The following is a 22,607-nucleotide window of genomic DNA, read 5'->3' on the forward strand; positions in this document are numbered from 1 at the left end:
ATCTATGAAAATGCCCTAGGCTCCTTCTCTGTGCATTAATACATTTCATTGACAGGTACAATTGTGTTAACAATTCTGAGCATTGTTTTCTTTGTTTTAAGAACAATATCAAACCATGCAAAAATAAACAGAAATGAAAAGATGACTTATGGAATGCATTGGCTAGATGACATGTTGTTATGTTAAATGTCGCCTAGCTTCTGAAAAATTACCTACTGATCCAAGAAGTCAAGATGCTAGAACCAGAGAAAAGGGTTGTAGTTATGTCCGGAGTCTTTCCCTCTAGTGGTAAACAACAACTTGCGTTGATATAGCACTTTCGTACAGGGTAGCATCTTGGCACGCTGAGGGTAAACAACAACAACTTGCACTTATATCACGCCCTTCACGCGAAGCAGAGTCTCGGAGCGCTTAACAGTGGCGGAGCCCGACGCTGAGCTGGGGGTAGGGAGGAGGTGACTGTAATCACGGTTGAAGAGGAAGGTCTTCGGTTGCGATCTGAAAGAGGGGAAGGAGGTTTGACATTTCAAGAAAAGCAAGAAAAGCAACCTCTTTTTGTGCCAATGCATACATTTCTCATTTTCCACTGCAGGCGTCATTTTGACCTCTGTGCATAAAACTGTAAAATTGGTATGCATCAAAGAGTGCTGAATTATGAGCAGTTGACTCACATTCAATAGGAATTGGGTTACGCAAGGCCAAATTTGAATTTACCTCAATTTAAAATATAATTGCTATGCACTGTGCTCAGCTCAACGCAACAACATTGACAATGGAATTTTTTCCCAAAATACATTTCATCACTCAAAAAAAACCCGTAGCTTATTGTTGTTGGTAGCAAAAATTAATTCCAGAACTCAAAGTGTAATTCATTATGAACTTCACATATTTTCACGAATTTCTAAAGCAATCAAAATCAGCTATATGACAGTTCCGGATTTTGGCTAAGTTTGTTCTTGAGGAGGCTGTTATGCTCCTGCACTTCATAATATAAGTATAATTTGAAATAAAGTCCGTATTCACTCCCCAATCTACCACTCGGCTCCTCCGCTCAACTGGGACTGGCACTGGCCTCCTGCTCGTCCCTCATGCGTTCCATCCTACCATTGAAGGTCGCACTTTCAGCGACTACGCCCCCAAACTCTGGAACACTCTCCCTCAATCTCTCCGCCTTGCTCCCTCTCTTCCCTTTTCAAGTCCCATTTGAAAACCTTCCTCTTCGACAGTGGAGTCACTGTTAAGCGCTCTGAGATGCTACCCTGCGTGGAGGGAGCTATATAAGTGCAAGTTGTTGTTGTTGACGTTATGTAGGCAGCAGCAACAACAACTTACACTTATATAGCACCCTCCACTCAGGGTAGCATCTCAGAGCGCTTATGTTTATTATTTGCAGCAAATTTGCACCAGAAATGTCCCACAAACAATAATGAGATAAGTAGTCAATTAATCAGAATTATTTTAGGTGAATTTGGATGAGGGAGGGATATTAACTAGAACATTTGGAAAAAACTTACTTTTCTTTCAAATGGCAGTTTTCATCTGTCTCAAAGCAAATGGGATCTAGTTTTAACTCATTAGAAAACATAATGATAATCCAAAAGAAAATAATAAACATACTTGCAATATAGCCATTTACCATATCGGAACATCTCTAAGCGCTGTTTAAAAAGAAGTTATTTTTAAATGTAATGAATGCTGAAATCTAGTCCAATGCGGCAACTAATCATCACCAGCAACATCCCACAAACAATAATAATAATAATAAATAATCCTTGAATTTACTATAGTGCCTTATTATGTTATTGAAACATCACAAAGTGCTTCTACAGGATTCTACTGTAAAGTATAGTGACTATGTATTTCTAAGCAATGTCCCATAAACAGCCATGAAGTAAATGGTCAACTTTATCTGTGGTACACAAGAACATAAGAATCTGCTGGACGAAAGAAGACCAAGGTCCATCTAATTCACCTTCCACCATCCTGGCAGTCACTTGACATGTTGTGTCCCAAACTATGCACTGTATCCCGAGATATTATTTTCTATTAGAAATCTATCCAATTTGTTCTTGAAACAAATGACATTTTCTGCTTCCACTGTCGCACTGGTATTATTGGCCAGGGTAAATGGTAGAAACTCCTTTCTCTTTCGAAGAGTGCCACAGTATCTTTATGGGATATTTTGCCACAAAATACAAACAGTCACACCATTTTACAAAATATCTTGTCAAATGCTTGGTAACATCTCAACTATGTGATAAAGCACTATTTCACTTCATGCCTTGGCACGCTCTACCTCTCCGACCTGCTTATTCCCCACTTCGTTTCCTGCCCCCTTCCCTCAGCTGGCTCTGATCTCTGAACTTCCTTTGTTTCTGTTTTCTGCATCATCAGAGGTCATGCTTTCGGTCACTATGCCCTGAATCTCTCTGCGTCAATCCTTTCGCCTTACCCATCTTCAGATCATACCTGAAGACATTCTTTTTCGATTGTTCCTATGGTCACCTTCCCTCTTTTTTAAACAGTGCTTAGAAATGTTCCGACATGAGATAAGAGGAGTAGCCAATGAACTTGAATTTTTGGGAGGGATTATACTGACCTTAACCCATTAATTTGCAATTAAATTTAAAACTGGGTCTCCAATAGCAAGATAACCGTATTTGGACACACAGTTTTACTTAAGCGTTGGCAGATCAAATGCAATCTGCAACAGAAAGACAAACAGCGTTAAACAGCACAGCTAACACAGCCATTTGCAACAACAGAAGATAACAGATCTGTTCGCTGACTTCAGGAAATTGAAGGACAGGCAAATCACAGAGCACAATGTGATGAATAGCATCACAATCAGACATGAATGAAGGATGATTCGTAATAATAATATTCCTTGCATTTGATATAGCACCTCATCACGTCTTCGAGACGTCTCAAAGCGCTTCATAGAATATACTGTAAAGTGGATTGACTGTATATTTTGTGGGCGAAACGTAGCAGCCAATTGAGCACAGCTTCCCACAAACAGTCGTGGATTGAGTGACCACATTTTATGGGGGGGTTTGGGGAGGGTTTATTAGCAAAGCAATCTGCCAGTCGACTAACAACCAAATTCCTACTTACTGCTAGGTAAACAGAGACTTGTGGAGTAAGGAAACTTGCCTAAGGTTTCATTCAGAGGAGGTTTCAAACCAAGGTCCCTCCTGTCCTTTCAGGTGGATATTAACAATCCTATGCATTACTCAAAAAGAGAAATTTCCCCTGGTGCCCAGGCCAATAACAACCCCCACCAACAAAACAAATTGGTTGTTCACTTCATGGCTGTTTGTGGGAAATTACTGTGTGTAAATAGACTACTGTGTTCACCTACAAAAATACAGTCTTTCTAGCAAATCCTGTGAAGTGCTTTGAGATTATTCAATAATTAGTAAGGTGCTATATTAAATGTAATGGTTATTATTATTCAAAATGTATTCCCTTCTACCTTAATAATATACCACAACCCAATCTTCAGAAAAGACCCTCTGTCTGTAACAGTAACATTGTGATATTCCTATTTTCCACACCAACCATCCTTATGAACACTAAATGACGGACAAATGCAGGGCCAAACTGTGACCAATATTGCATTGTAGACCATTACTCACCATGAAATGGGCCGAGGAGTAAGTCATGAAGGACTCACAGAAAGCAAATATTCTTTCCACCAGTTTGGCCTGTATTTGAACTTGCATCCCAAGTGAAAAGACTGCACTATCCTGCAGTCTCCTAAAAGTAACTGTATTTCATTCCATGGTTCATATCATCTTGCACTTCCTTCCACTCAGGCTACCAATGTTATCTTAGCCTTTAACAGGATATTTTTCTGACACAGATAATTCAGCTGTATTGCTATCATTATGGTGAAGATTGACATCCCCTAAACTAACATTTTAGAACATAATCGTAAATACCCTGTCAACTGAGATTTTACACTGTGTCATGCATCCAATTGCTTGCTTGGGTGCTTCGTTCATCACCTGTGCATAACCCAAATTATTGTGTCGGTGCCTTTTTAACTCTTGCTTTTTCTCTGTTGAATTTGAATTTTTACAATGTGCTTTAGGATTATATAAGCAACTCAGAGTACTGAAAAGGAAGAGATTCCATTGCATGGTAGAGCAAGTTTGATTCAGCAAGTTTGCCTGAAAATACAGAGTCATTACTCTTCGCAGAAAAACTTACGTGAACCGCTTATAGAGGGATTTCAAAGTGATAAGGTGCTATATCAAATGAAAGGATTATTATGTTATTATTACTTAGCACCAAATCAGTTCTGGTGGGGATGATGCTGCAGCTTTCCTAACATGTTATTAATAAGCAATATTAGAACCAATTAAAAGGCTCATCTGAGGAGGGGAGTGAGTAGATTAACAAAGGTAGGTGATGAGGACCTGTTTGAGACCATGACTACTGTCCAGACACCTGCAGAATAATAAAGAAAGGGGAACGAAGCCTACTGAAAGTTATTTGTAGCAAATTGCTGGGAGAGCTTTAGCCTGTTGGGTTGTTCTAGTTTTCACAGTCCATCAATCTCGGCGGACAGTGAGGGCATCCGCACCTTGCACCGGTACAGATTGCACAGGGAGACTACAAATAGCACAGCGTCAATCAAGTGACCAAAGAGCAAGTCAAATAATTCATCAGAGAAATATTATTGTTTTAGATGTAATCTTATAGTTATTTGGATAAATCACAAGCATATTTAAAAATAAACATTAGTGTTGTGCATTAAAACAGTATTTATTACGCATAAAGTAACCTGCATCATCAGTTTGCAAGAGGAAAGTCCATTGAGTTGCTTACTCTAAAGGACTCTGCAGAAAGGCTCCAACCTCCATTCGCCTCAACGAGAAAACTAAGTTTTCTATTAATCTAAGATATTTTTCTATTGGATTGATTCCAATCTGACACTTGAGGAAAGTTGTAGCATGTAAAAATATATTAAATTATTCAGCAGACTAAATTGGCTATTTGTGGAGCCTTATGAATATTAAAGCATAGCTTAAAACAAACTTTCTCCATGTTCAGGTCTTATTCAAAATTGCAATAGTTTTGCTACATCTTTGTAATGGGATTTAATCATGTCTGGTTGTATTTTGATTAGAGCTTTGAGAAGGAATGTCTAAATACAATGCTGAGAATTTATAAGAACATTCTCACCTGTATTAAAAAAATTAGGGGATGAGAGAGAAATGCATCATATATTTGGGATGAGAGAGAAAGTTATCAATGTTTCCCAGTGACTCAGCTGGTAGTCATTGACATGAGACCAACCATAGATATCAGGAAATGGTCATAATCAATTCCTGCTGTATGCTGAGTTAGCTGATCTTGGCTAGTTTGGCAACTCACCTAAATGTCCGTGGTTAGGGAGGATTATGCAGGAGTTCCCACTTTTGATCTTAATCCAGTAAACATCATGGGAAGCGCATATATTTGTTCATCAGGAAGGATGAGATCAGGTTTGACTGCATTGCTTCTGCATTCTGCATTGCTTGGTTAACCTGCTGAAAATCATTGTCTTGCTTCACAAATGAAAAATGCTGACTTGAACATGGCATTTCTTTACCCGGAGGGTAAGCAATGACGAACAGGTTGGCAGGAAGGATGGTTGAGTCCAGGACACTGGGCTAATTTAAAAAAAACAGCATGATGCTGTGAATGGGAGGAGGGCAGAGTATTTTGCGAGGCTGACATCCGCTGGGCTGAAGGGCCTTTTTATCCAAATTAATGTGACCAGGCGTGAATGTCAGCACAAATGGATAGGAAATATAATAGAAGAGGAACAACAACAACAACTTGCATTTATACAGCGCCCTTCATGCAGGGTAGCATCTTAGAGCACTGGCGCCCCAGAGCACCGGCACCCCAAAGCACCAGAGTCCCAGAGCACCGGCGCCCCAGAGCACCGGCGCCCCAGAGCACCGGCGCCCCAGAGCACCAGAGTCCCAGAGCACCGGCGTCCCAGAGCACCAGAGTCCCAGAGCCAACTGTTGCGCTACTGGACTAAGTCAAGAGCCACATTGAACGTTTGCTGAGTTCCCAATCTCAACCCCATAATCAAGGGAAGATATAACCAAAGGGGGAAGGAACAGAGCAGTCAGTTAATAATTGAATAAAACATGGAGAAACAAAAACAACAAAAACAGAATGAATGAAGGCTTTAAAGAAACATAACAGCATTAGTGCTTTCCATACTGCATTAGTGATAATATATTTGCCTCCCCCATTGAGAACCTATATTTAACACTAATTGAGTGTGGTGGGAGGCCTCAGGTGTGTCATCAGATTTGTACATTGCTAAACACAGCAGCATTAATGCCATGGACTGTGGTACTAATGCTGTTTAGCAGCAGCACATTAGTGATAAAATTCTGCCCTAGATTTCTTAACTATCCACCTTGGGATCAAAACATATACGTGCTTTACATGCTTATAGACTTTAAGTTGCATCCAAATGTACTCTTGTGATACGCCTTTCAGCCGCTGCACAGGATAATTTACCATGGAGACTTGAGTCTTAAGATTTCACTTGGGTGGTTTATTGGTTATCACGTTGTTATTTCTCTTTTGGGTTCGGTTTAATGCATGTAACATATGTGGTAACCACCTGCTTAATTGGTCCCCTTGCAGTTGTTAGTTCCAATTACCTTTTGTCAAAACTGCATTGGGTTTTGTCGACTTTTTAAAGATAACTCTGCGCTCATTGTAAACTGCTCAGAACAAATATTATTTTGAAACCACATTACAGTACATATTCTTCCCCAAAATTTAATCTGAACCTTATCGGCAAAAGAAAATACATTTTAAATATAGTGGTGCCCAGTCATGTGACTAAAATCAAGAACTTACCCTGTGCGGCTGTGCTCCAAATAGACTCAAGTCCCTGATCTATAATCCAATTGAAGAATGATAACTTACTTTCAGGGTGTTAACTCTGTCAAGTATTACCTGTTAAGGGTCTCAAGTGTAATGAGTTCTGGCATTTTTTGTGTGTAGTGTATAGTAGAATTGACTTGACGAGCAGCTGCAAAGCAGAAGCACAGTAATGGCTGGCGCAGAGGAGTAAAGTGTTATTTTAAGGCAATGTTGAACTACCAATTAGTTTTTCAGATATTAAAGAACGTGTCATTCTTCAATGCTTCCAACCCTCACCCACACAAAAAACGCAGTTCCATTCTCCCCAGTTATTCACAGGATATCGTGTATTCACATGTATCTTTGGCGCAGCATAATTGTTTTGTATTCATTACAATAGTTTATAACAAACAACCAACAAACCAAATTACATTTGTATAGTGCATTTCACATCAGAAGGATGTCCCAAGGTGCCGGATAATTAGCGTTTGGGCATTGGGGAAGGTGGAGGGCAGGGGGGGGAAGGAGGGTGATCGAAGGCATCCTCTGTGTGATGGGAAGCCAATGGAGTTGGGTGAGGAAGGTGATAGGGTCACGGAGCCTGGTGCGGGAGAGGACACAGGCTGCAGAGTTCTGGATGATCTACAGCCTATGGAGGGAGGAGTTGGAGAAGCCGACAGCCAGGGAGTTATAGAAGTTATGAATGCGTGTATGAAGATCTCGGCCGCCTGCGGTGTGAGACAGTGGCAGAGCCGAGCGATGTTGCGGAGGTGGGGGAAGGCGGAGCAGTTTGTGGCACGGATGTGGGGTATGAAGGACAGTTGAGGGACAAACAGGATGCCGATATTTCGTAGTGGCTCCGTGAGATGTAGAGCGTACCCATGGAGGGAGATGCTGTCAGTGAACGAGGTATGGAAATTCTGATAGGAGCCAAGCAGGAGGGCCTCGGTCTTGTTGACATTGAACTGCAGGAAGTTAGCTCTCATCCAGGACTGGATGTCTGACAGGTAGTCTGTGAGGACAGCAGTGGTCCTGGAGTCAAGGGTGGAGGCAGAGAGGTAGCGTTAGGTGTCATCTGCTTACATGTGGAAGTTGACCCCATGTCTGCGGTGACCAAGGAAGAGCATATAGATATTGAAAAGGAGAGGGCCAAGAAAGAGCCGCTGAGGAACGCCGCACGAGACAGTGCGGGGGCTGGAAGAGAAGCCGTTAGTGGCGACGAAGTGGAGACAGTGGGAGAAGTAGGATTCAAACCAGGCAAGGGCAGATCCGCAAAGATTGATTTGAGAGTAGAGGCGGTGTAGGAGGATAGAGTGGTCGAAAGTGTCGAAGGCAGCAGAGGAGGTCAAGGAGGCAAAGAGAGCCCTGGTCGCAGATATTCAGAATGCTGTTGGTGACTTTCCTGTGGGCAGCATGGAAACATGTTTGGAGGGGTTCAGCGAGGGAATGGCAAGAGAGGAAAGAGCAAAGCTGGGACACGATAGTTACCAAAGGAAATATTGCTATTATGCAGTTAGTTGGATAATTATGCAAAGATGTTACCTTATAATAATAATAATCATCTTTACATTTATATAGAGCCTTATCATATCTTCAAAACGTCTCAAAGCACTTCACAGGATTTTACTGTAAGGTGCGGTGATTGTATTGGTCGGTGAACAAACACTCACTGATCGCTCAGGGTAAGCGCAATCCTAAGGCAAGTCATGGCTGTTTTCCAGTCAAGCACCACTACAGCAACTGTTCTGATGGAGAAAACTACTTTTATTCATGTCAATGATTTATACATCATAATAAGACCGAATTATTCTTTCAGCTGGTTGCAATTAAATTACTAACGTACATTAATTCAGAATAATAGCACAATCCTCTACCACTAGTTTTTACACAGAGCAGCGGAAAATAAAAAAAATTAGCTGTGAACAATAATGACAATTCTCAATGATCCCATTCAAGATGTTATTATTGCATTTCCAGAGCATAATGCTGAGTGCTTGCCCCTGAAGAACATTTTACAATGACACCACTCCATCAGTTGGGGCAGCTGTTTCATCCGTCCCAATTCTCAGAACATCGTGGACACTTCCTGATAACTCACATACACCAGCATCTTCAGATTTTTCCAATGTTTTGGTTCCAGTTTCACTTCTTAGATTTCCTCGCTCTTTCCTCAAACTCTTAAGGCACTTATCCAGTTTTTTAATAAAGAGGTCCACGTCCTGTTTTTTCATTCCGACAGCCGATGCAGCATTCAGATAAGGGCACGGATAGTCATTAGCATGTGACATGAAGCCCTGGAATGTGTACCCATTTACAGTCTGTTTTGAGCCAAGAGGAACAACTCTGAAATGAGAAGAAAAAGAAAGTTGTTAGATCCTGGCCAAGCAGCAGTCCAAACAAGTTTGCTCCTCTTATCCCTGCTCCAATCCAAGGATGAGAGGTTTCAGCTATTAAGAGACTTTAAGTTATGAGCATCTCTCACTAAAAGGGGGACTTAATAAAGGTCTTCAATATTATGAAGAGTTTACGATAAGGTAAATAGTAATTGCTTATTTCTATTGGCTGGTAAATCAATAGAGGTCACAACTTAAACTACTTAAAATAAAAAGTTAACAACATAAACTTGCATTGATATAACACCCTTCATGCGAGGTAGCGTCTTGGAGCACTTGAATTAAAGTAGCAAATCGAGAACAAAAAGTGACATATGATAGACCGAAGAACGTAAAAATGGCACCAAATTCTGTAACCACTATGGTCTCACTATAGATCACCACATGTACAGCAACATCAATCCTGATTCTCGCCTCAATCTTCAAGAACATAAACAAAACAGAAGGGAATTATCCGATGTTTTAAAGGGTAAGATCCTCTTAGTAACTCACCTGGCTCCAGATACCAGTCTGGTGAAAAGCATTGATCCAAGCTGAGTAACCGACTCATCACCATATTGATGGAATCTTTTCAGGGACATTGCTGAAACAAATAAGACAGGCAATTGCAGTATGAGTTGTATGCACAGTCTACTCTTCTCAGGGATTGCCTCTTGGCCAATTTGTGTTTAAATGCAAAATAGACACATAGGAGAAGAGAGGCCAGATGTTGTGTTCTAACACTTCTCTGCATCTATTCATACACCTGTCCAGGCATGCATCTAATTCACCGATAGTTGGCTAAAGTACAGGAAGTGAATACTGCAAGCTTAAGTTGTAAAGTCACAATCCCCATATGGTGCATTCTCAATCAGAGCCATGCTAGTCTCGGAAAGACTCTGATGCGAGGCAATGAATTTCCTACAGACGCAAGAGACAGGAGGAATAAAAATAAAGGAGGAAACATGTACTTCACACGTAGCCTAGCAGCTGCTTGCAGAGCAGAAGCAGAGAGTCTGACCCACCTAGCTTTGAATGTAGGTAGCAAAAGTGACCCAAAGACAAGAGGGAAAGGAGTGAAGAGAAAACAATAAGTTCCAGGTCAATAAAAGTGGGAACTGAGGCCCTGGCATACTTATATGTTGCAAAAACATATTTCATAATTCCCAGAACTGATAGCTAATTTTCTGAAATGTAGAACTACAATTAGTTACAATTATGGTCACATTGTCCTGCATTCAAATTTAAGATAAGATTTGTTTTACTCAAAAACATTTCCTTTTTTGCTCATGGGGAAAAAGGTTAAAGAAATCAGCTATTAACTTAAATTAAGAAAACCCAGTCATTGTTTTGTAATGAACACTGTCATATTGTTCGATGATAATATTTATAGTAATGAAACTGACATCCAGATTTTATAAAACCAGAACGGCTTATTGATAAGAAACATTTAGATGTTATGAAGCAGCAACACCAGACACGGAACTCTCAGCCTGCAGATGCTTCATTTGGGAGAAAACCAATTAAATCTCTTTCAGCCGTTAATTTTATCAATTCAAGTACTTGAATTGATAAAATTAAGCACTAGCGGCTCCAGAACATCTGAAGTGTCACTACGCTATGCGTACATTACACTGCTGTCACCTACTTCACAGGTAAGTCTCCAAGAAGCAGACTGAGATAGGAAGAATATGCTGTATGATGAGTCGGGGGATCAGTTACGTCCCACAAGTGTCAAACATCACGTGAGCAGGCTAGAGATTACACCTTGAACTTGCATTTTTAGAATGCCTTATCACATTGAAAAGTCTTAGTGTTTCACAAGTAGTTAGCATCAAGTGCAGTGGCTGTTATTGTAGGTAAACAGGGCAGCCATTATGCCCAGAAAGGTCCCACAAACAGTCAGTCATGAGTTGAATGGCCAATTAATCTGTACGATCATAGACAGAAAACCGTGGATAAATTCCCCTCTCTTTTCAAATTGGTATCTTATCTTTGCCTAAAACAGACAGATAGAATCTTGCTTTAACTTTTCATCTTATCTTTGATCAGCCTGCAAGCCAAAATCCTAAAGCAAAGGGTGGTCTTAGCTGGACAAGCAGAAATCCATCAACATGCTTAAGAGTATCCACACCAAACCGTCAGTTCCACATATGAATTATGTTATGAATGCCAACTATCCATGAACGTTTTCCTGTGCATGAAATAGAATACTCATTTTCTCCCTGCAGGATGCCTCATTTTTTATCTAATTCTGGAGATTAGTCATGGGTTGGCAAGAGCCAATGCTTGGGGGCCCTACAGTCAGTGTTGGGATCCTGCTGAAGTTTAATCAGCTGAAATCACAAAGCTTGCCATTGAAAGTACTGCCTAGTCTGGCTTCCCACTGCTTGTCCAGCTAGGCTCACCCTATGCTTTAGGACTCTGGCTTTCTGGTGATCAGTCTACTCTTCCAGGTCCTGCCAATGAACCACACTAGCTGGTCTGTCAACAGCAGCGCCCAGCAATTCTAACAATGTTAGTAATTCAGCAATATTAGCTGGACTGGCATGTTACAGTTTAAACCCATAATTGTCTCTGAAGAGAGAATGCTACAAAATGAGCCAAACTCAGATTGTAAACACAGGTTTTCATTCTCCATATTGTTTTATTCTCTATATTTTCCATATTGTGGCCAAATTTTCAGATTTTATGCCTAATCCTCTGGAACAACCACTCTTTACACCCTCCATCTCTATCTGTCTTGAAGTCCCACCTTAAAAGTTATCTCTTTAACCGTGCCTCTGGTCAGCCCCACCTTCTCCTCCTCATCCCTTCCTTGCCTGTCATCCAAACCCATAATTGTAAAGAGTTCCAAGACATTGTCCCACATGAAGGGTGCTGTATAAATGCAAGTTGTTGTTATCTTTATATATATATTTTAAAGTATTATTTTAATATATTTTATTTTAATATACTTTACAGTATATTCTGTGAAGCGCTTTGAGAAGTCTCGAAGACGTGATAAGGTGCTATATCAAATGCAAGGATTATTAATCTTATTATTATTATCTGTTAAATCCTGTAGCTCAGTGGTTAGAGCACTCGCTTTGCAAGCGAGAGACTTGAGTTCAATTCCAGGCAGAGCGAAACCTTGGGCAAGTTTCCTTACTCCACACAGAGCCTAATAATAATCCCTCCAAAACCAAAACCAATAATAAATTGGTCATTTTCAATCTACGACTGTTTGTGGGACATTGCTGTGCGCAATTGGCTGCCGCGTTCGCCCACAAATACACAGTCAATTCACTTTACAGTGTGCTCTGTGAAGCGCTTTGGGACGTCCTCCGGACGTGAAGAGCGCTATATCAAATGCAAGGATTATTATTATTATTATAAATCATACCTGGGAAGTCCTGAATGGAGATTAGGAGGAGCTTTCCCACACAGAGAGTGGTGAGAGTGTGGAAGGCTCTGCCACAGTCAGTTGTTGGGGCAGAAATCAATGTGCACATTCAAAAAAAGACTGAACACACAAGTTGAGGGAGAATGAAGTTGAGGTTACGGGGGAAAGGCTGGGATACGGGAAGAGGGAAAGGATCTAGGATGGGCACTCGTGTGTAGTAGAAACGCAGGCCGGACTGGATGGGCAAAATAGCTTGTTTCTGAGTTGTAGTCTCTTTGAATCTATAAATTTTTTTAACCCAGAAGTTACTAGGAATTGAAAAGAGTCTGCATTTTCTCAAAGCTAATTTCATCTGGTTTTGTGACTCAGATGCAGACAAACCTGATAAACCCAACACCTAACAGCAGGATACGGATCCAGAGTACCTGTGTGACAAATTGCAAAGCTTTCTTCACTGTTCTCCGTCATTTAATCATGAAAATATTTCAGGGAGACAATGTCATCACATTTAAAAGCAGAAATGAAACTCATCAAAAAAAAATTTTTTTTTAATAAAAGACATCTGGAGTTGAAATGCTAAAACCTTTCCCCGACGCAGAAGAAAAAAAGCAAATGACAACTGAGAGATCTCTGCCTCTGCTACTATATGCTGCTGTTTCCTTCTCATTAAAATAATTCAGCTGACCAAATGCAAGATGGTGATCTCCTACTAAAAATAACCCATCAATACTGCATATTGTATCCCATCATCTACTATACCTTCAGGTCTCTTTTCTCCTCTAATTTTAATATTCAATACAGGATCCCAAAACCTCAACATCATCTTTACAACCTACTCTTGTGAATGATAAGGTCAGATTTAAAAGATAAAATATTAAGTACTTTTTTTTCATTTGAGAGGGAGAATTGTGCGCTCATGAAGGTGAGAGATGTTACCGCCAGTAAGTGGTATATATTTCCATTTTTGGGCACCCGGTTTAGCAACAAGCACCCCCAGACTAGAAAAAGCCCAGGTAAATACAGAGCAAAACTGATCTACTCTGCTCTAACTTCAGAAGAACATCCCCAACTGAACCAGTGTGAACTTTTCTGTTCTCGCAACTGCCATCGGGGAGACTGCCAATTTGGTGTCAAATTCAGGACAGTTTTGTGCTATAACGTCAGATCTGTAAGAAATTGGGTCGAAATCTGCTAAAGTTATTTTCTTTTTGGACAGCTGGGTGTCTGATACATGCAAAAATTCAACACCATACTTACAGATATCCAAAAGACATTGAGAATTCCATGCATGCCATCTACATGTGGAAATGTCTATGCTTGGAATGGAATACAGATTCCATCCCTGGCAGGATGGATCCTGCTTACCTTATCCCAGAGAGTAAACGCTGCCCCTCCAAGTTTTATCACTGAGCCAGACTGGCTGGTTTATCATCAACAGTGCCCTGGAGTACAGCGGACCTGTCTGGCTCAGCAATCAGACACCAAGACTGCCCCAGAGGATTGACTCCATTCCAACATTCTGTTGCCAAGCACGTAACCTTGGAGCCAGTTTAGTTCCAAAAAGATCCTTTTTACTTAACTTCTCAAGGAGGATGAAATGCAAGAGTATTGCCACCATCTTTCTACCCACAGCTCAAACACACATCCCTCTCCACCCACTGTGCAATGGCTCTCACCAGTTGGAGGAGCGGAGTTTGAGCAGCAGCTACTCAGCTCTCTGCATGCAGTGAGGGCTCAAACCTCTGCTTGTCGCATGTCAAACGACCAACCCCAGCCAATAGCGACTTATAAATCTGGACTAGATTAAAATCCAGAATGCGGAGGCCAAAGCCCAGCATGCCAACTTCTGGACCTCTAGCACTTTCTAGTTAATCTTTATAATAAATATGTAGCTGATCCATCCAACTCAATCTGAGGCACAGATCCAGCCTTGGCATTCAGATGGAATACATTTGGTGGCACCTGAACTTCTTGATTGAATTACCAGCTCTTAGTGACATGACTAATGCAAAATAAATTCATGTCAACATTGGAGGAAACCTATTCTTAGGTTTGCTACATTGTGCTGTCACAGACAGAGTGTACTTTACATAAATGTTTGGCAAAAATATTAAATCGCTGAAAGCAAATTTCTACCACTATACAAGGCCAGAAAACAGTGTCCACCATGTGCAAGGTGAACCACTCACAGCAAGCACTATCCTTCTTCAGGTACATTCAGGTAACTGTGAGTCAGAATCCTGTAATGCATTTGGAGATCATTTTGAATTCTTTATTAATTCGACCTTCATTTGGAAATCTATTTCCTTCAGCGATTTTTTAAGGGCTCCAGAAAACCAGCTTCCAAAACGAGATTAAATTTCACAATTTTCCAAAATCCTGTATAATATTAAATTTCAAGTCAATAGCCTTAAGGCTAAAACCATGAGAAATGTCATGCTATGAGTGGCAGATGAGCAGCAGAAAAGTGGGAATGCTGACATATGGCTCCTCCACTGTTAATTATATCTCACAAGTTGTGCTGGTTCCCCTTCTCTTGTCTTTTTGTGGGGTTGGGACATGTGTAAGTGAGTTTGATATAATTTTAATAAGAAGCAGAATCCTTGATTTGATAAAGAGCCTTATGATGTCATTGAGACATCTCAAAGCGCTTCACAGAATTTACTGTAAAGTGAATTGATTGTAATATTTTCTGGGTGAAATTGTCAACATGCGCAACGTCAACTTACACACATATTGTGGCATTATGTTTGCCGCATGACCATAATGCGCAGGCACAGAACTACACAGGAGCAAAATTAAAGTCCTGAGGCTGACTTCAAATTATCAGTCACCATCACTTCTGTACTACTCCTTTTATTTCTCCTTTTATTTATTATTTGTGGAAGCCACACGCCTCTGTTTACCGAGCAGTAAGTAGGAACCCGGTTGTTAGTCGATTGGCAGATCACTTTCCGGGGTTAATAATCCGTTCAAAATAAAGAAATAATAATTTGGTCACCCAATCCACAACTGTTTGTGGACGCTGCTGTGTGAAATTGGCTGCCGTGTTTCACCCACAAAATATATAGTCAATTCACTTTACAGTATATTCTGGAAAGCGCTTTGAGACGTCTCAACAATATAAGGTGCTGTATCAAATGCAAGGATTATTATTTTGGTGCTCTTGGTTGTGCGTGCAGCACCCAACAATAGGATGGCAAAACAATGAAACATGAGGTCATGATGAATGTTAAGCAATGGGGAGTGCCCCACTGATATATTGCTTGTTTAGCTCACAAGTAGTGCAGAGACAGCACTGTTGGAAACTAATGGAAGATGTATTTTAAGAGCGTAACTATACTAAAACACCAATTCCTGTACTACAGTGACCTCTAGTGTGAAAAGCTTGCCTAACCATGCTAGTCCTCCGCTACCCCAATTACCCTCATTAATATTTGTAGCATTACCCAGCTCAAGGAATATTCACTGTATAACCCCTTGGTCCTCTCTTCTCCCCAAAACACATGTGAGTGTGAATATCAAATATTAAAAAGAATACTAGTTACCTAAAGATATAGGGTTATGTGACGTCTCCAGAAGTCTTTCTCCATAAGCTTCAGACAACCTCTTCATCTCATTTGAAAGGTAAGTGTACATTTCCTGCAAAATAACAAATTTCATATCACTACAAAGTGATTCACCACAATTTCTACTTGAATTTGAATCATTTAGATGCTAATGATCGAGTGAAAGACTGTGCACACTGTCAGCATGCACATAACCCAACCTTCTTCCCTCCCCAAAATCATCTTGTAAGCTGTTAAGCTAATGTACAGCAGAAAATAAACATCAGTTCATTTTGTGCCTAGAAAAGGGCACAGAATACAGGGGAAAGCAAAAAATATTACAACATAAAACATGAAATGTTATTGATCTTCCAAGCTGTACACACTGTCATTTATTAGAATAGGACACATTCATTGAGATGTTTTTGGCAACTTACACACAGTTGAGAACATCAATAGAATAAATCTTGAAACTAGTCCTTATCCATTCTTTAAGGTTATAACTTCAATAGATACATGATTGTTTTTTTAAAAATAACTCATGCTTCATAGCTCTGAAGATATTGCTCCTGACAGGAGAGTGTTGACAGATATCATTAGCTGGTTACATTAATGAGCATCTCTGAATATTTATTTTCACTTGTCAATTCGCATTATTGCTGGTGCCTCATTTAGGACTGTGACCTTGGTGATTGGTTTGAAGCATACCATTTCTCTTTCTTTAGGTTTTCCAGCACACTATATTCACACATTATAATAGGCCATAAATAATCAGCTGACTTGTACATCAAACCTTTTTTTATGCAAAAAAAAGACAAATTAGCTCCACACTATCTCCTCTACAGCCATGGGCACACACCGTACATACCAATGTAAAAATCACCGAAGCAACATTTACATCAGGGAATAAAATGCTATTCACATCACTGCATGAGTCACATTCCCAGGGCTTGGAGGTTGTAATAACCTGCAGCACAGTAAAATGTAAGCACTGCATCTTGTGGGTGTCCCTTTTATCCAAATCTTTACTTGTATTTATTGATTTACTGCCACACCTCTAAAAACGTAAAACCTTCAATCAATCACTTGCTTGATTCAAGGACCTCTGACTGCATATTTCCAGCAGAACATGTTCCTTATAGTGTCGTTCTGTAATCGGTAATTATTTTTNAATAAATATGCATTTCATTGCAACAATTTATCTTTTCCACGCTATTAAATCTCCATGAATTCTAAATAAAGAATGGTGACTGTCTGACTACATTACATCTGTGTAAATGACGTTGTTAATGAACGTTTAATGAGTCTTTGAAAATTAATCTAATTGTGCCATTTCATCTTAATTGAATCCCTGCACAAACCAAAGCGGAATTGATCCTGTGTAAATAGGACCAAGAAGAATGTTTATGGTGGACACAGTCCCTTCAGAATTCAAATTAAACTAAAATACAATATTAATTAAAAACACTACCACAAAGTTCATTTTTTTCTTAAAAAGGGAAAATACAAGATAGGCAAATAAAATGAGAAAAAAATATTCACATACGTAGACATATCATTGGACACATACAAGGTATAACATTGAGAAACAAGTTTGCTGTTTTGTAGTGTGCTTGATGCATTTAAAATATATACCAGTGTTTATTATTTAGCATCAACAGACTTAACATAATACACACTTCAAGCAAATCTTGTACTTGCAATAAAGAGGTTAGCTCATGTAAGTTTCAACCCAACCTTATGAAATATTCAACAGACTGCAGTCAGAAGGGTTTATCATACACTGATTGCTAAAAATAATTCACATTCCATGCTCCGAACTTCTGGAACTTCCTTCCTCTACCCCCTCCTTTTTGTCGCTCTCCATCTGTCTTTAAATCCTGGCTTTAAATGGTCTGTGGCTATCTACCAGTTGTCCCTCCCCAACTCGTTCAGTGCCTGATCCCCTTTTGGCAGTTTGACTGTTGCTATTATGAATGCAAGTTGTTGTTGATCAACATTGCAAAAGGCACTATCAATAATGTCAACTGGAATGTCAGCCAAATAAGCCCAACTACATGTACAGGTCCCAGTTTACAGTGAAAGCTTAAAATTCACAATATTTTTTTAAGTGACTAACAATCTGTTTCCAATTTCAAATTGTTGCTGTACCATCTTCAGAAAGATGTCAGCAACCTAAGCTTTTCAAAGGATCTATTTGCAACGTATCTGCACACAGCATTAGAGCCAAAGGAAATGCTGAGTTTCCAATCTGTTCATGAGCATTAGTGGCACTGCCTGACATTGTATGAAACCAGACCAGAAATGTAGCAAACACACAGCTAAATCCCCTTAATATTAATAATGGTACATGTACAATTTTTTTTGTGTGTTTTGAACTACAGTATATATGAAAGCTACCCACATTATTCTTCTCTTAGAAGTATTCTTCTGAATTACATAGCAGGATAAACAATATTTCATTGCTTTCAAAAAATGTCCTTGCCCATGCTCCATCACCTGATAACTTTACTTTCCCTCTCTCCTCCCTTGAAGGCATTGACCTATGTTCGCATAGCAATTTCTCAGGCCCCCTCATCTTCATCTCCTAACTTCTATCTGAGGTGTTAGTTCCTGTGGCAGACAACTGAATTGAATTTTTGGACAATGATTACATAAAATAAAATCTAAACATTGTGATATATTCCAGCTTCAAAATTCATTAAAATGGAGGTAATACCTGCAGACATAAATTGTTGTCGTTAGAACAGGAACTTTCTGCACACTTACTGGTGACTTTATCTACCCTATTGCACTATTTTATTAGTTGCAGAGCTTCTCCCACCCTCGCATGGCATCAAGAACGGGGACAATGGAGGTAACAGATTTTGGGCTATTCCCTTCAATTATGTCACTGGACCTTACGGTGTCACATAAAATATCTGCTCTCAGACTTGGCCTTTAATACAAAACACTGCAACGAGATTACAGATCAAAACAAGGAAATCAGTGCATATAAAATAATCCTTGCATTTGGTATAACGCCTTTCACTCTGAGAAGAGCACCTTAAAGCATTTCACACTGTAAAACCTAATGACCTAATGATATTTTGCAGACAAACTCAACAGCTAATCTGCACAATGTCACACAAACAGCCGTGAAGGGAATAATTAATTTTTATTTGGGGAATTGTTGGCTAGGACACCGGGATAAACTCCCTTGTTTTTTTAGAATCTTTAACGTCCACCTGAATAGGTATATGGGGCATCCCCTCGGTTTAACTTCTTAGCCGAAAGACAGCACTGCTGACAATACAACACACCCCTTGCATCAGTGTTCAGCAGAGACTATATTGGTTAAAAGCCCTCAATGAACTTTTTTCCTTGCATTATGCTTTGAAAACAAGTCATTTTCAAAATGGCAGCAGCAGAATGCATCAGGGAGGGGTTCAAAGGAATAGACAGGTATTCAATTAATTCAAGAAAGGGGTGTGAACACCAGTTCTTCTGATTAATCACATTGAAGGTTAGATTTATTGTTTGAATGAGTTCATGGTGGAGGATTTCACAGATGCATACATTTCTCAAATGTGTAAAAATGAGCTATGGAGTACCCTAGTTTGTGGAGCTAATTAGTTGGCTTCTTGCCTTGCCTGGTCACAAGGCACCTCAATGCTATTCTAAGCTATTTTGTATCTGCAAATGACAGACCAAGCTGGTCTAACTGCACCTGTGTCGTTTTTTTTTGCTGTTTTCAGCATTCAGACTTGCAACTAGTCAGGCATTACTGCACAGTTAGAACTGCTGTGAATGCAGTAAAGTGCTGTGACAGCCGCCATAAATCAAGAACGTTTCCACTGCATTAATCTTTTCAGTACTGACACTCATTTGTATCTTGCAGAATAGAAGCTTATTTGCATCACACATAACCTTATGCATTATTTTTGAAAGGATCAGCATCCCTGAATGGTTGAACTTGTTTATCTGGTAAGTACCTGATCCATACAAATCGGGAAGGGGCCAGCTTTGATATTTGGTCTGTGCTCGTGAACTGATCTCAACCACAGCTGAAGTAGGGACAGCAGTGGGCAAGGGAGGGAAATAACAGCTCGGGTTCCTTCTATGTGTCCCAGTGACTCCTACTAGAGGTTGGATCAGACTCAGATGTGATGAACAGCCCATGGCCTAATAATAGTCGCTGTCAAGCCTCATGCATGAATACAAATGAGGTGCTTTGAGGAAAGAAGAGAACAAGAGACAATTGCTACAGAGAAATTGTCAAAATCAAAAAAGAGATTTATTAGCAGGTTCAGCAAATTGTCTATGCTCCCAATGGCAGTTTTCTTGAGCAATATAATATTCATCCTGCCCACCTTTCAATCTAATTTCCTTACCATTTTCTCCCCTTACTTCTCTCCTGAAGGCAACTCACTTGTGCTGAATCTGCAATACCTTGCTCAAGTGACCACGTCCATATGTTAATCTTTTCCGATACTGAGAGTTCACACACACACGCAGGGTCCTTTACTTCTATCCATGCCTAACTCTGTCATTGGTAAGGTCCATGTCTAACTCTGTCCTGACCGGCACACACAGACTTCCAGCAGAATAACAATCAGAAATTGAAACTCTGGCAATGTTTTCCTCTTCTAACTCGGGAATGCCAAAGGGCAATTGTAGAATGACAAGAAAAATATAACCTAATTTTCTCATGGCTACACAAAAATTCACCTTTAAAAATTGTGTGCAAGCATTCAGTCCCAGATCTATTTTTAAATTCAGATTGTGTGCAATCAGATTCTATTCTCAACTCTTTTGAACCAGGCTCTGACCAGCTGCAATACCTCGATTAGATTTTGCATCTACTTGTCACTGCAATAACTTTGAAGTCAGCTATTTTCTAATGGGATAGCACATGATTATTCCAGTTGAACATTTATGTTCTGCCTACTAATCTAAGAAGGCTGCCAAAGTCAATTTTAAAACAATATAGAGAACTGATATGACAGAACCATAGTGTTTCTGCAGATGGCCATCTGGATTAATATATCAAAATAATTTCTGATTGAAACAGAATATTCTTGTCCATATTTTTCTTGCAGCAGTTTACAATTCCTAGTATAGCTTATGGGAAGATTTATGACATGATTAATCTCACCAGGCGTTTCAATGCAGTAAATCCTCTTCATCTGATGCAAATAAGGTCGTCACAGCAGAAACCTGATAAATGCATGTCTATTTTGGGAACAAATATGATGCCCGGACCTGGACTTATGGTCAAAATCAGGACATTTGTAGAATATCAGGGATTAGAATAATTATTGTGTCATTTTATTCCCACATACAGAATTTGTTCCTAATAACGCTGTCAGTTGTATTTAACATTTCCCCATCAGTAACAGATGAATCTGGTAAGGCAGCTGCTGTGAACTCACTCCTGTCTGAGGTGGCTCCAGCAGCCAGTACTTTAGGGTTGTGTGAGAGCTCAGTACTAGCACCGACTTGAAAGACAGGAGTCTGTGCCAGATACAGACAAGGCCACTGTGGGGGAGAATCTGTTCCCAATAGTCACACAACTGGGAGCCTACTTAACTTTTTCTGAAACCCCTAGTGATAGCGGCTGCATTCCATCACCAAGTGATCTCAATCTGGACACAAGTATTTGATGAGCAAATTGGACCTGACTGTTAATACACCCTCAGTAATGGTGGAAGCATTCCAGAGGGATCCTCTTCTCCAGTCTCTGTGAATCACCGCTGGGTCTATCTGCAGCAAAAAATGTAACTCTCATGACCTCATTTGTTTGGGATATGGCGAGACTGAAATTACACTGGATTTTTCCAGGCTTTCCAAATTTTCTTGCAAAATATTGATGAAAGCGGTCAAAGACCCACTCAGGGCCTCATGCCCCAGAGCAGGAGGTAAACTAGTCTCCCCAAAGTTGGTCTGGCTTTGAAAACACAACCTGCGAACCAGGGCAAACATGACCATATAGATATAATAAATAATAATCCTTGCATTTGATATAGCGCCTCATCAAGTTGTCGAGATGTCTCAAGGCATCTCACAGAACATACTGTAAAATGATTTGACTGTATATTTGATGGGCGAAACACAGAAGCCAATTGCGCACAGCAATGTTCCACAAACAGGGACCAAATTATTATTAATTTTAAGGGATTATTATCCACAGAAATGTGATCCCTAATCAACCAACAATCGGGTAGCTACTTACTGCTCAGTAAACAGGCGTGTGGAGTAAGGAAATTTGCATTAGGCATCACCCTGGCCAGGAATAAAATCTGGGTCCTCGAATTTGTGAAGCCTTTGGGTAAACCCTTGGGTATTCGAATTTCCCCAATTCGGGCAACTATCACCTTGATGAAAAATGCATAAGATAAATTGAAAGATTGAAAACTCAGTGATTTT

General features: G+C 40.0%; 1 protein-coding gene across 1 annotated transcript in view; it reads right to left on the minus strand.

Moving 5' to 3' along the window:
• Window positions 1-8,637: 8,637 nt before the first annotated feature.
• sepsecs (Sep (O-phosphoserine) tRNA:Sec (selenocysteine) tRNA synthase) overlaps window positions 8,638-22,607 on the minus strand; it is a 41,702-nt gene continuing 27,732 nt past the window's right edge. The window contains 3 exon segments of the mRNA XM_042341093.1: window positions 8,638-9,237; window positions 9,780-9,870; window positions 16,200-16,293. Coding sequence (XP_042197027.1) covers window positions 8,907-9,237; window positions 9,780-9,870; window positions 16,200-16,293 — 516 coding nt within the window. The 3' untranslated portion in view covers window positions 8,638-8,906.

This window comes from Callorhinchus milii, unplaced genomic scaffold, assembly GCF_018977255.1.
Source record: "Callorhinchus milii isolate IMCB2004 unplaced genomic scaffold, IMCB_Cmil_1.0 Scaffold1, whole genome shotgun sequence".
Classification (NCBI taxonomy): Eukaryota; Metazoa; Chordata; class Chondrichthyes; order Chimaeriformes; family Callorhinchidae; genus Callorhinchus; species Callorhinchus milii.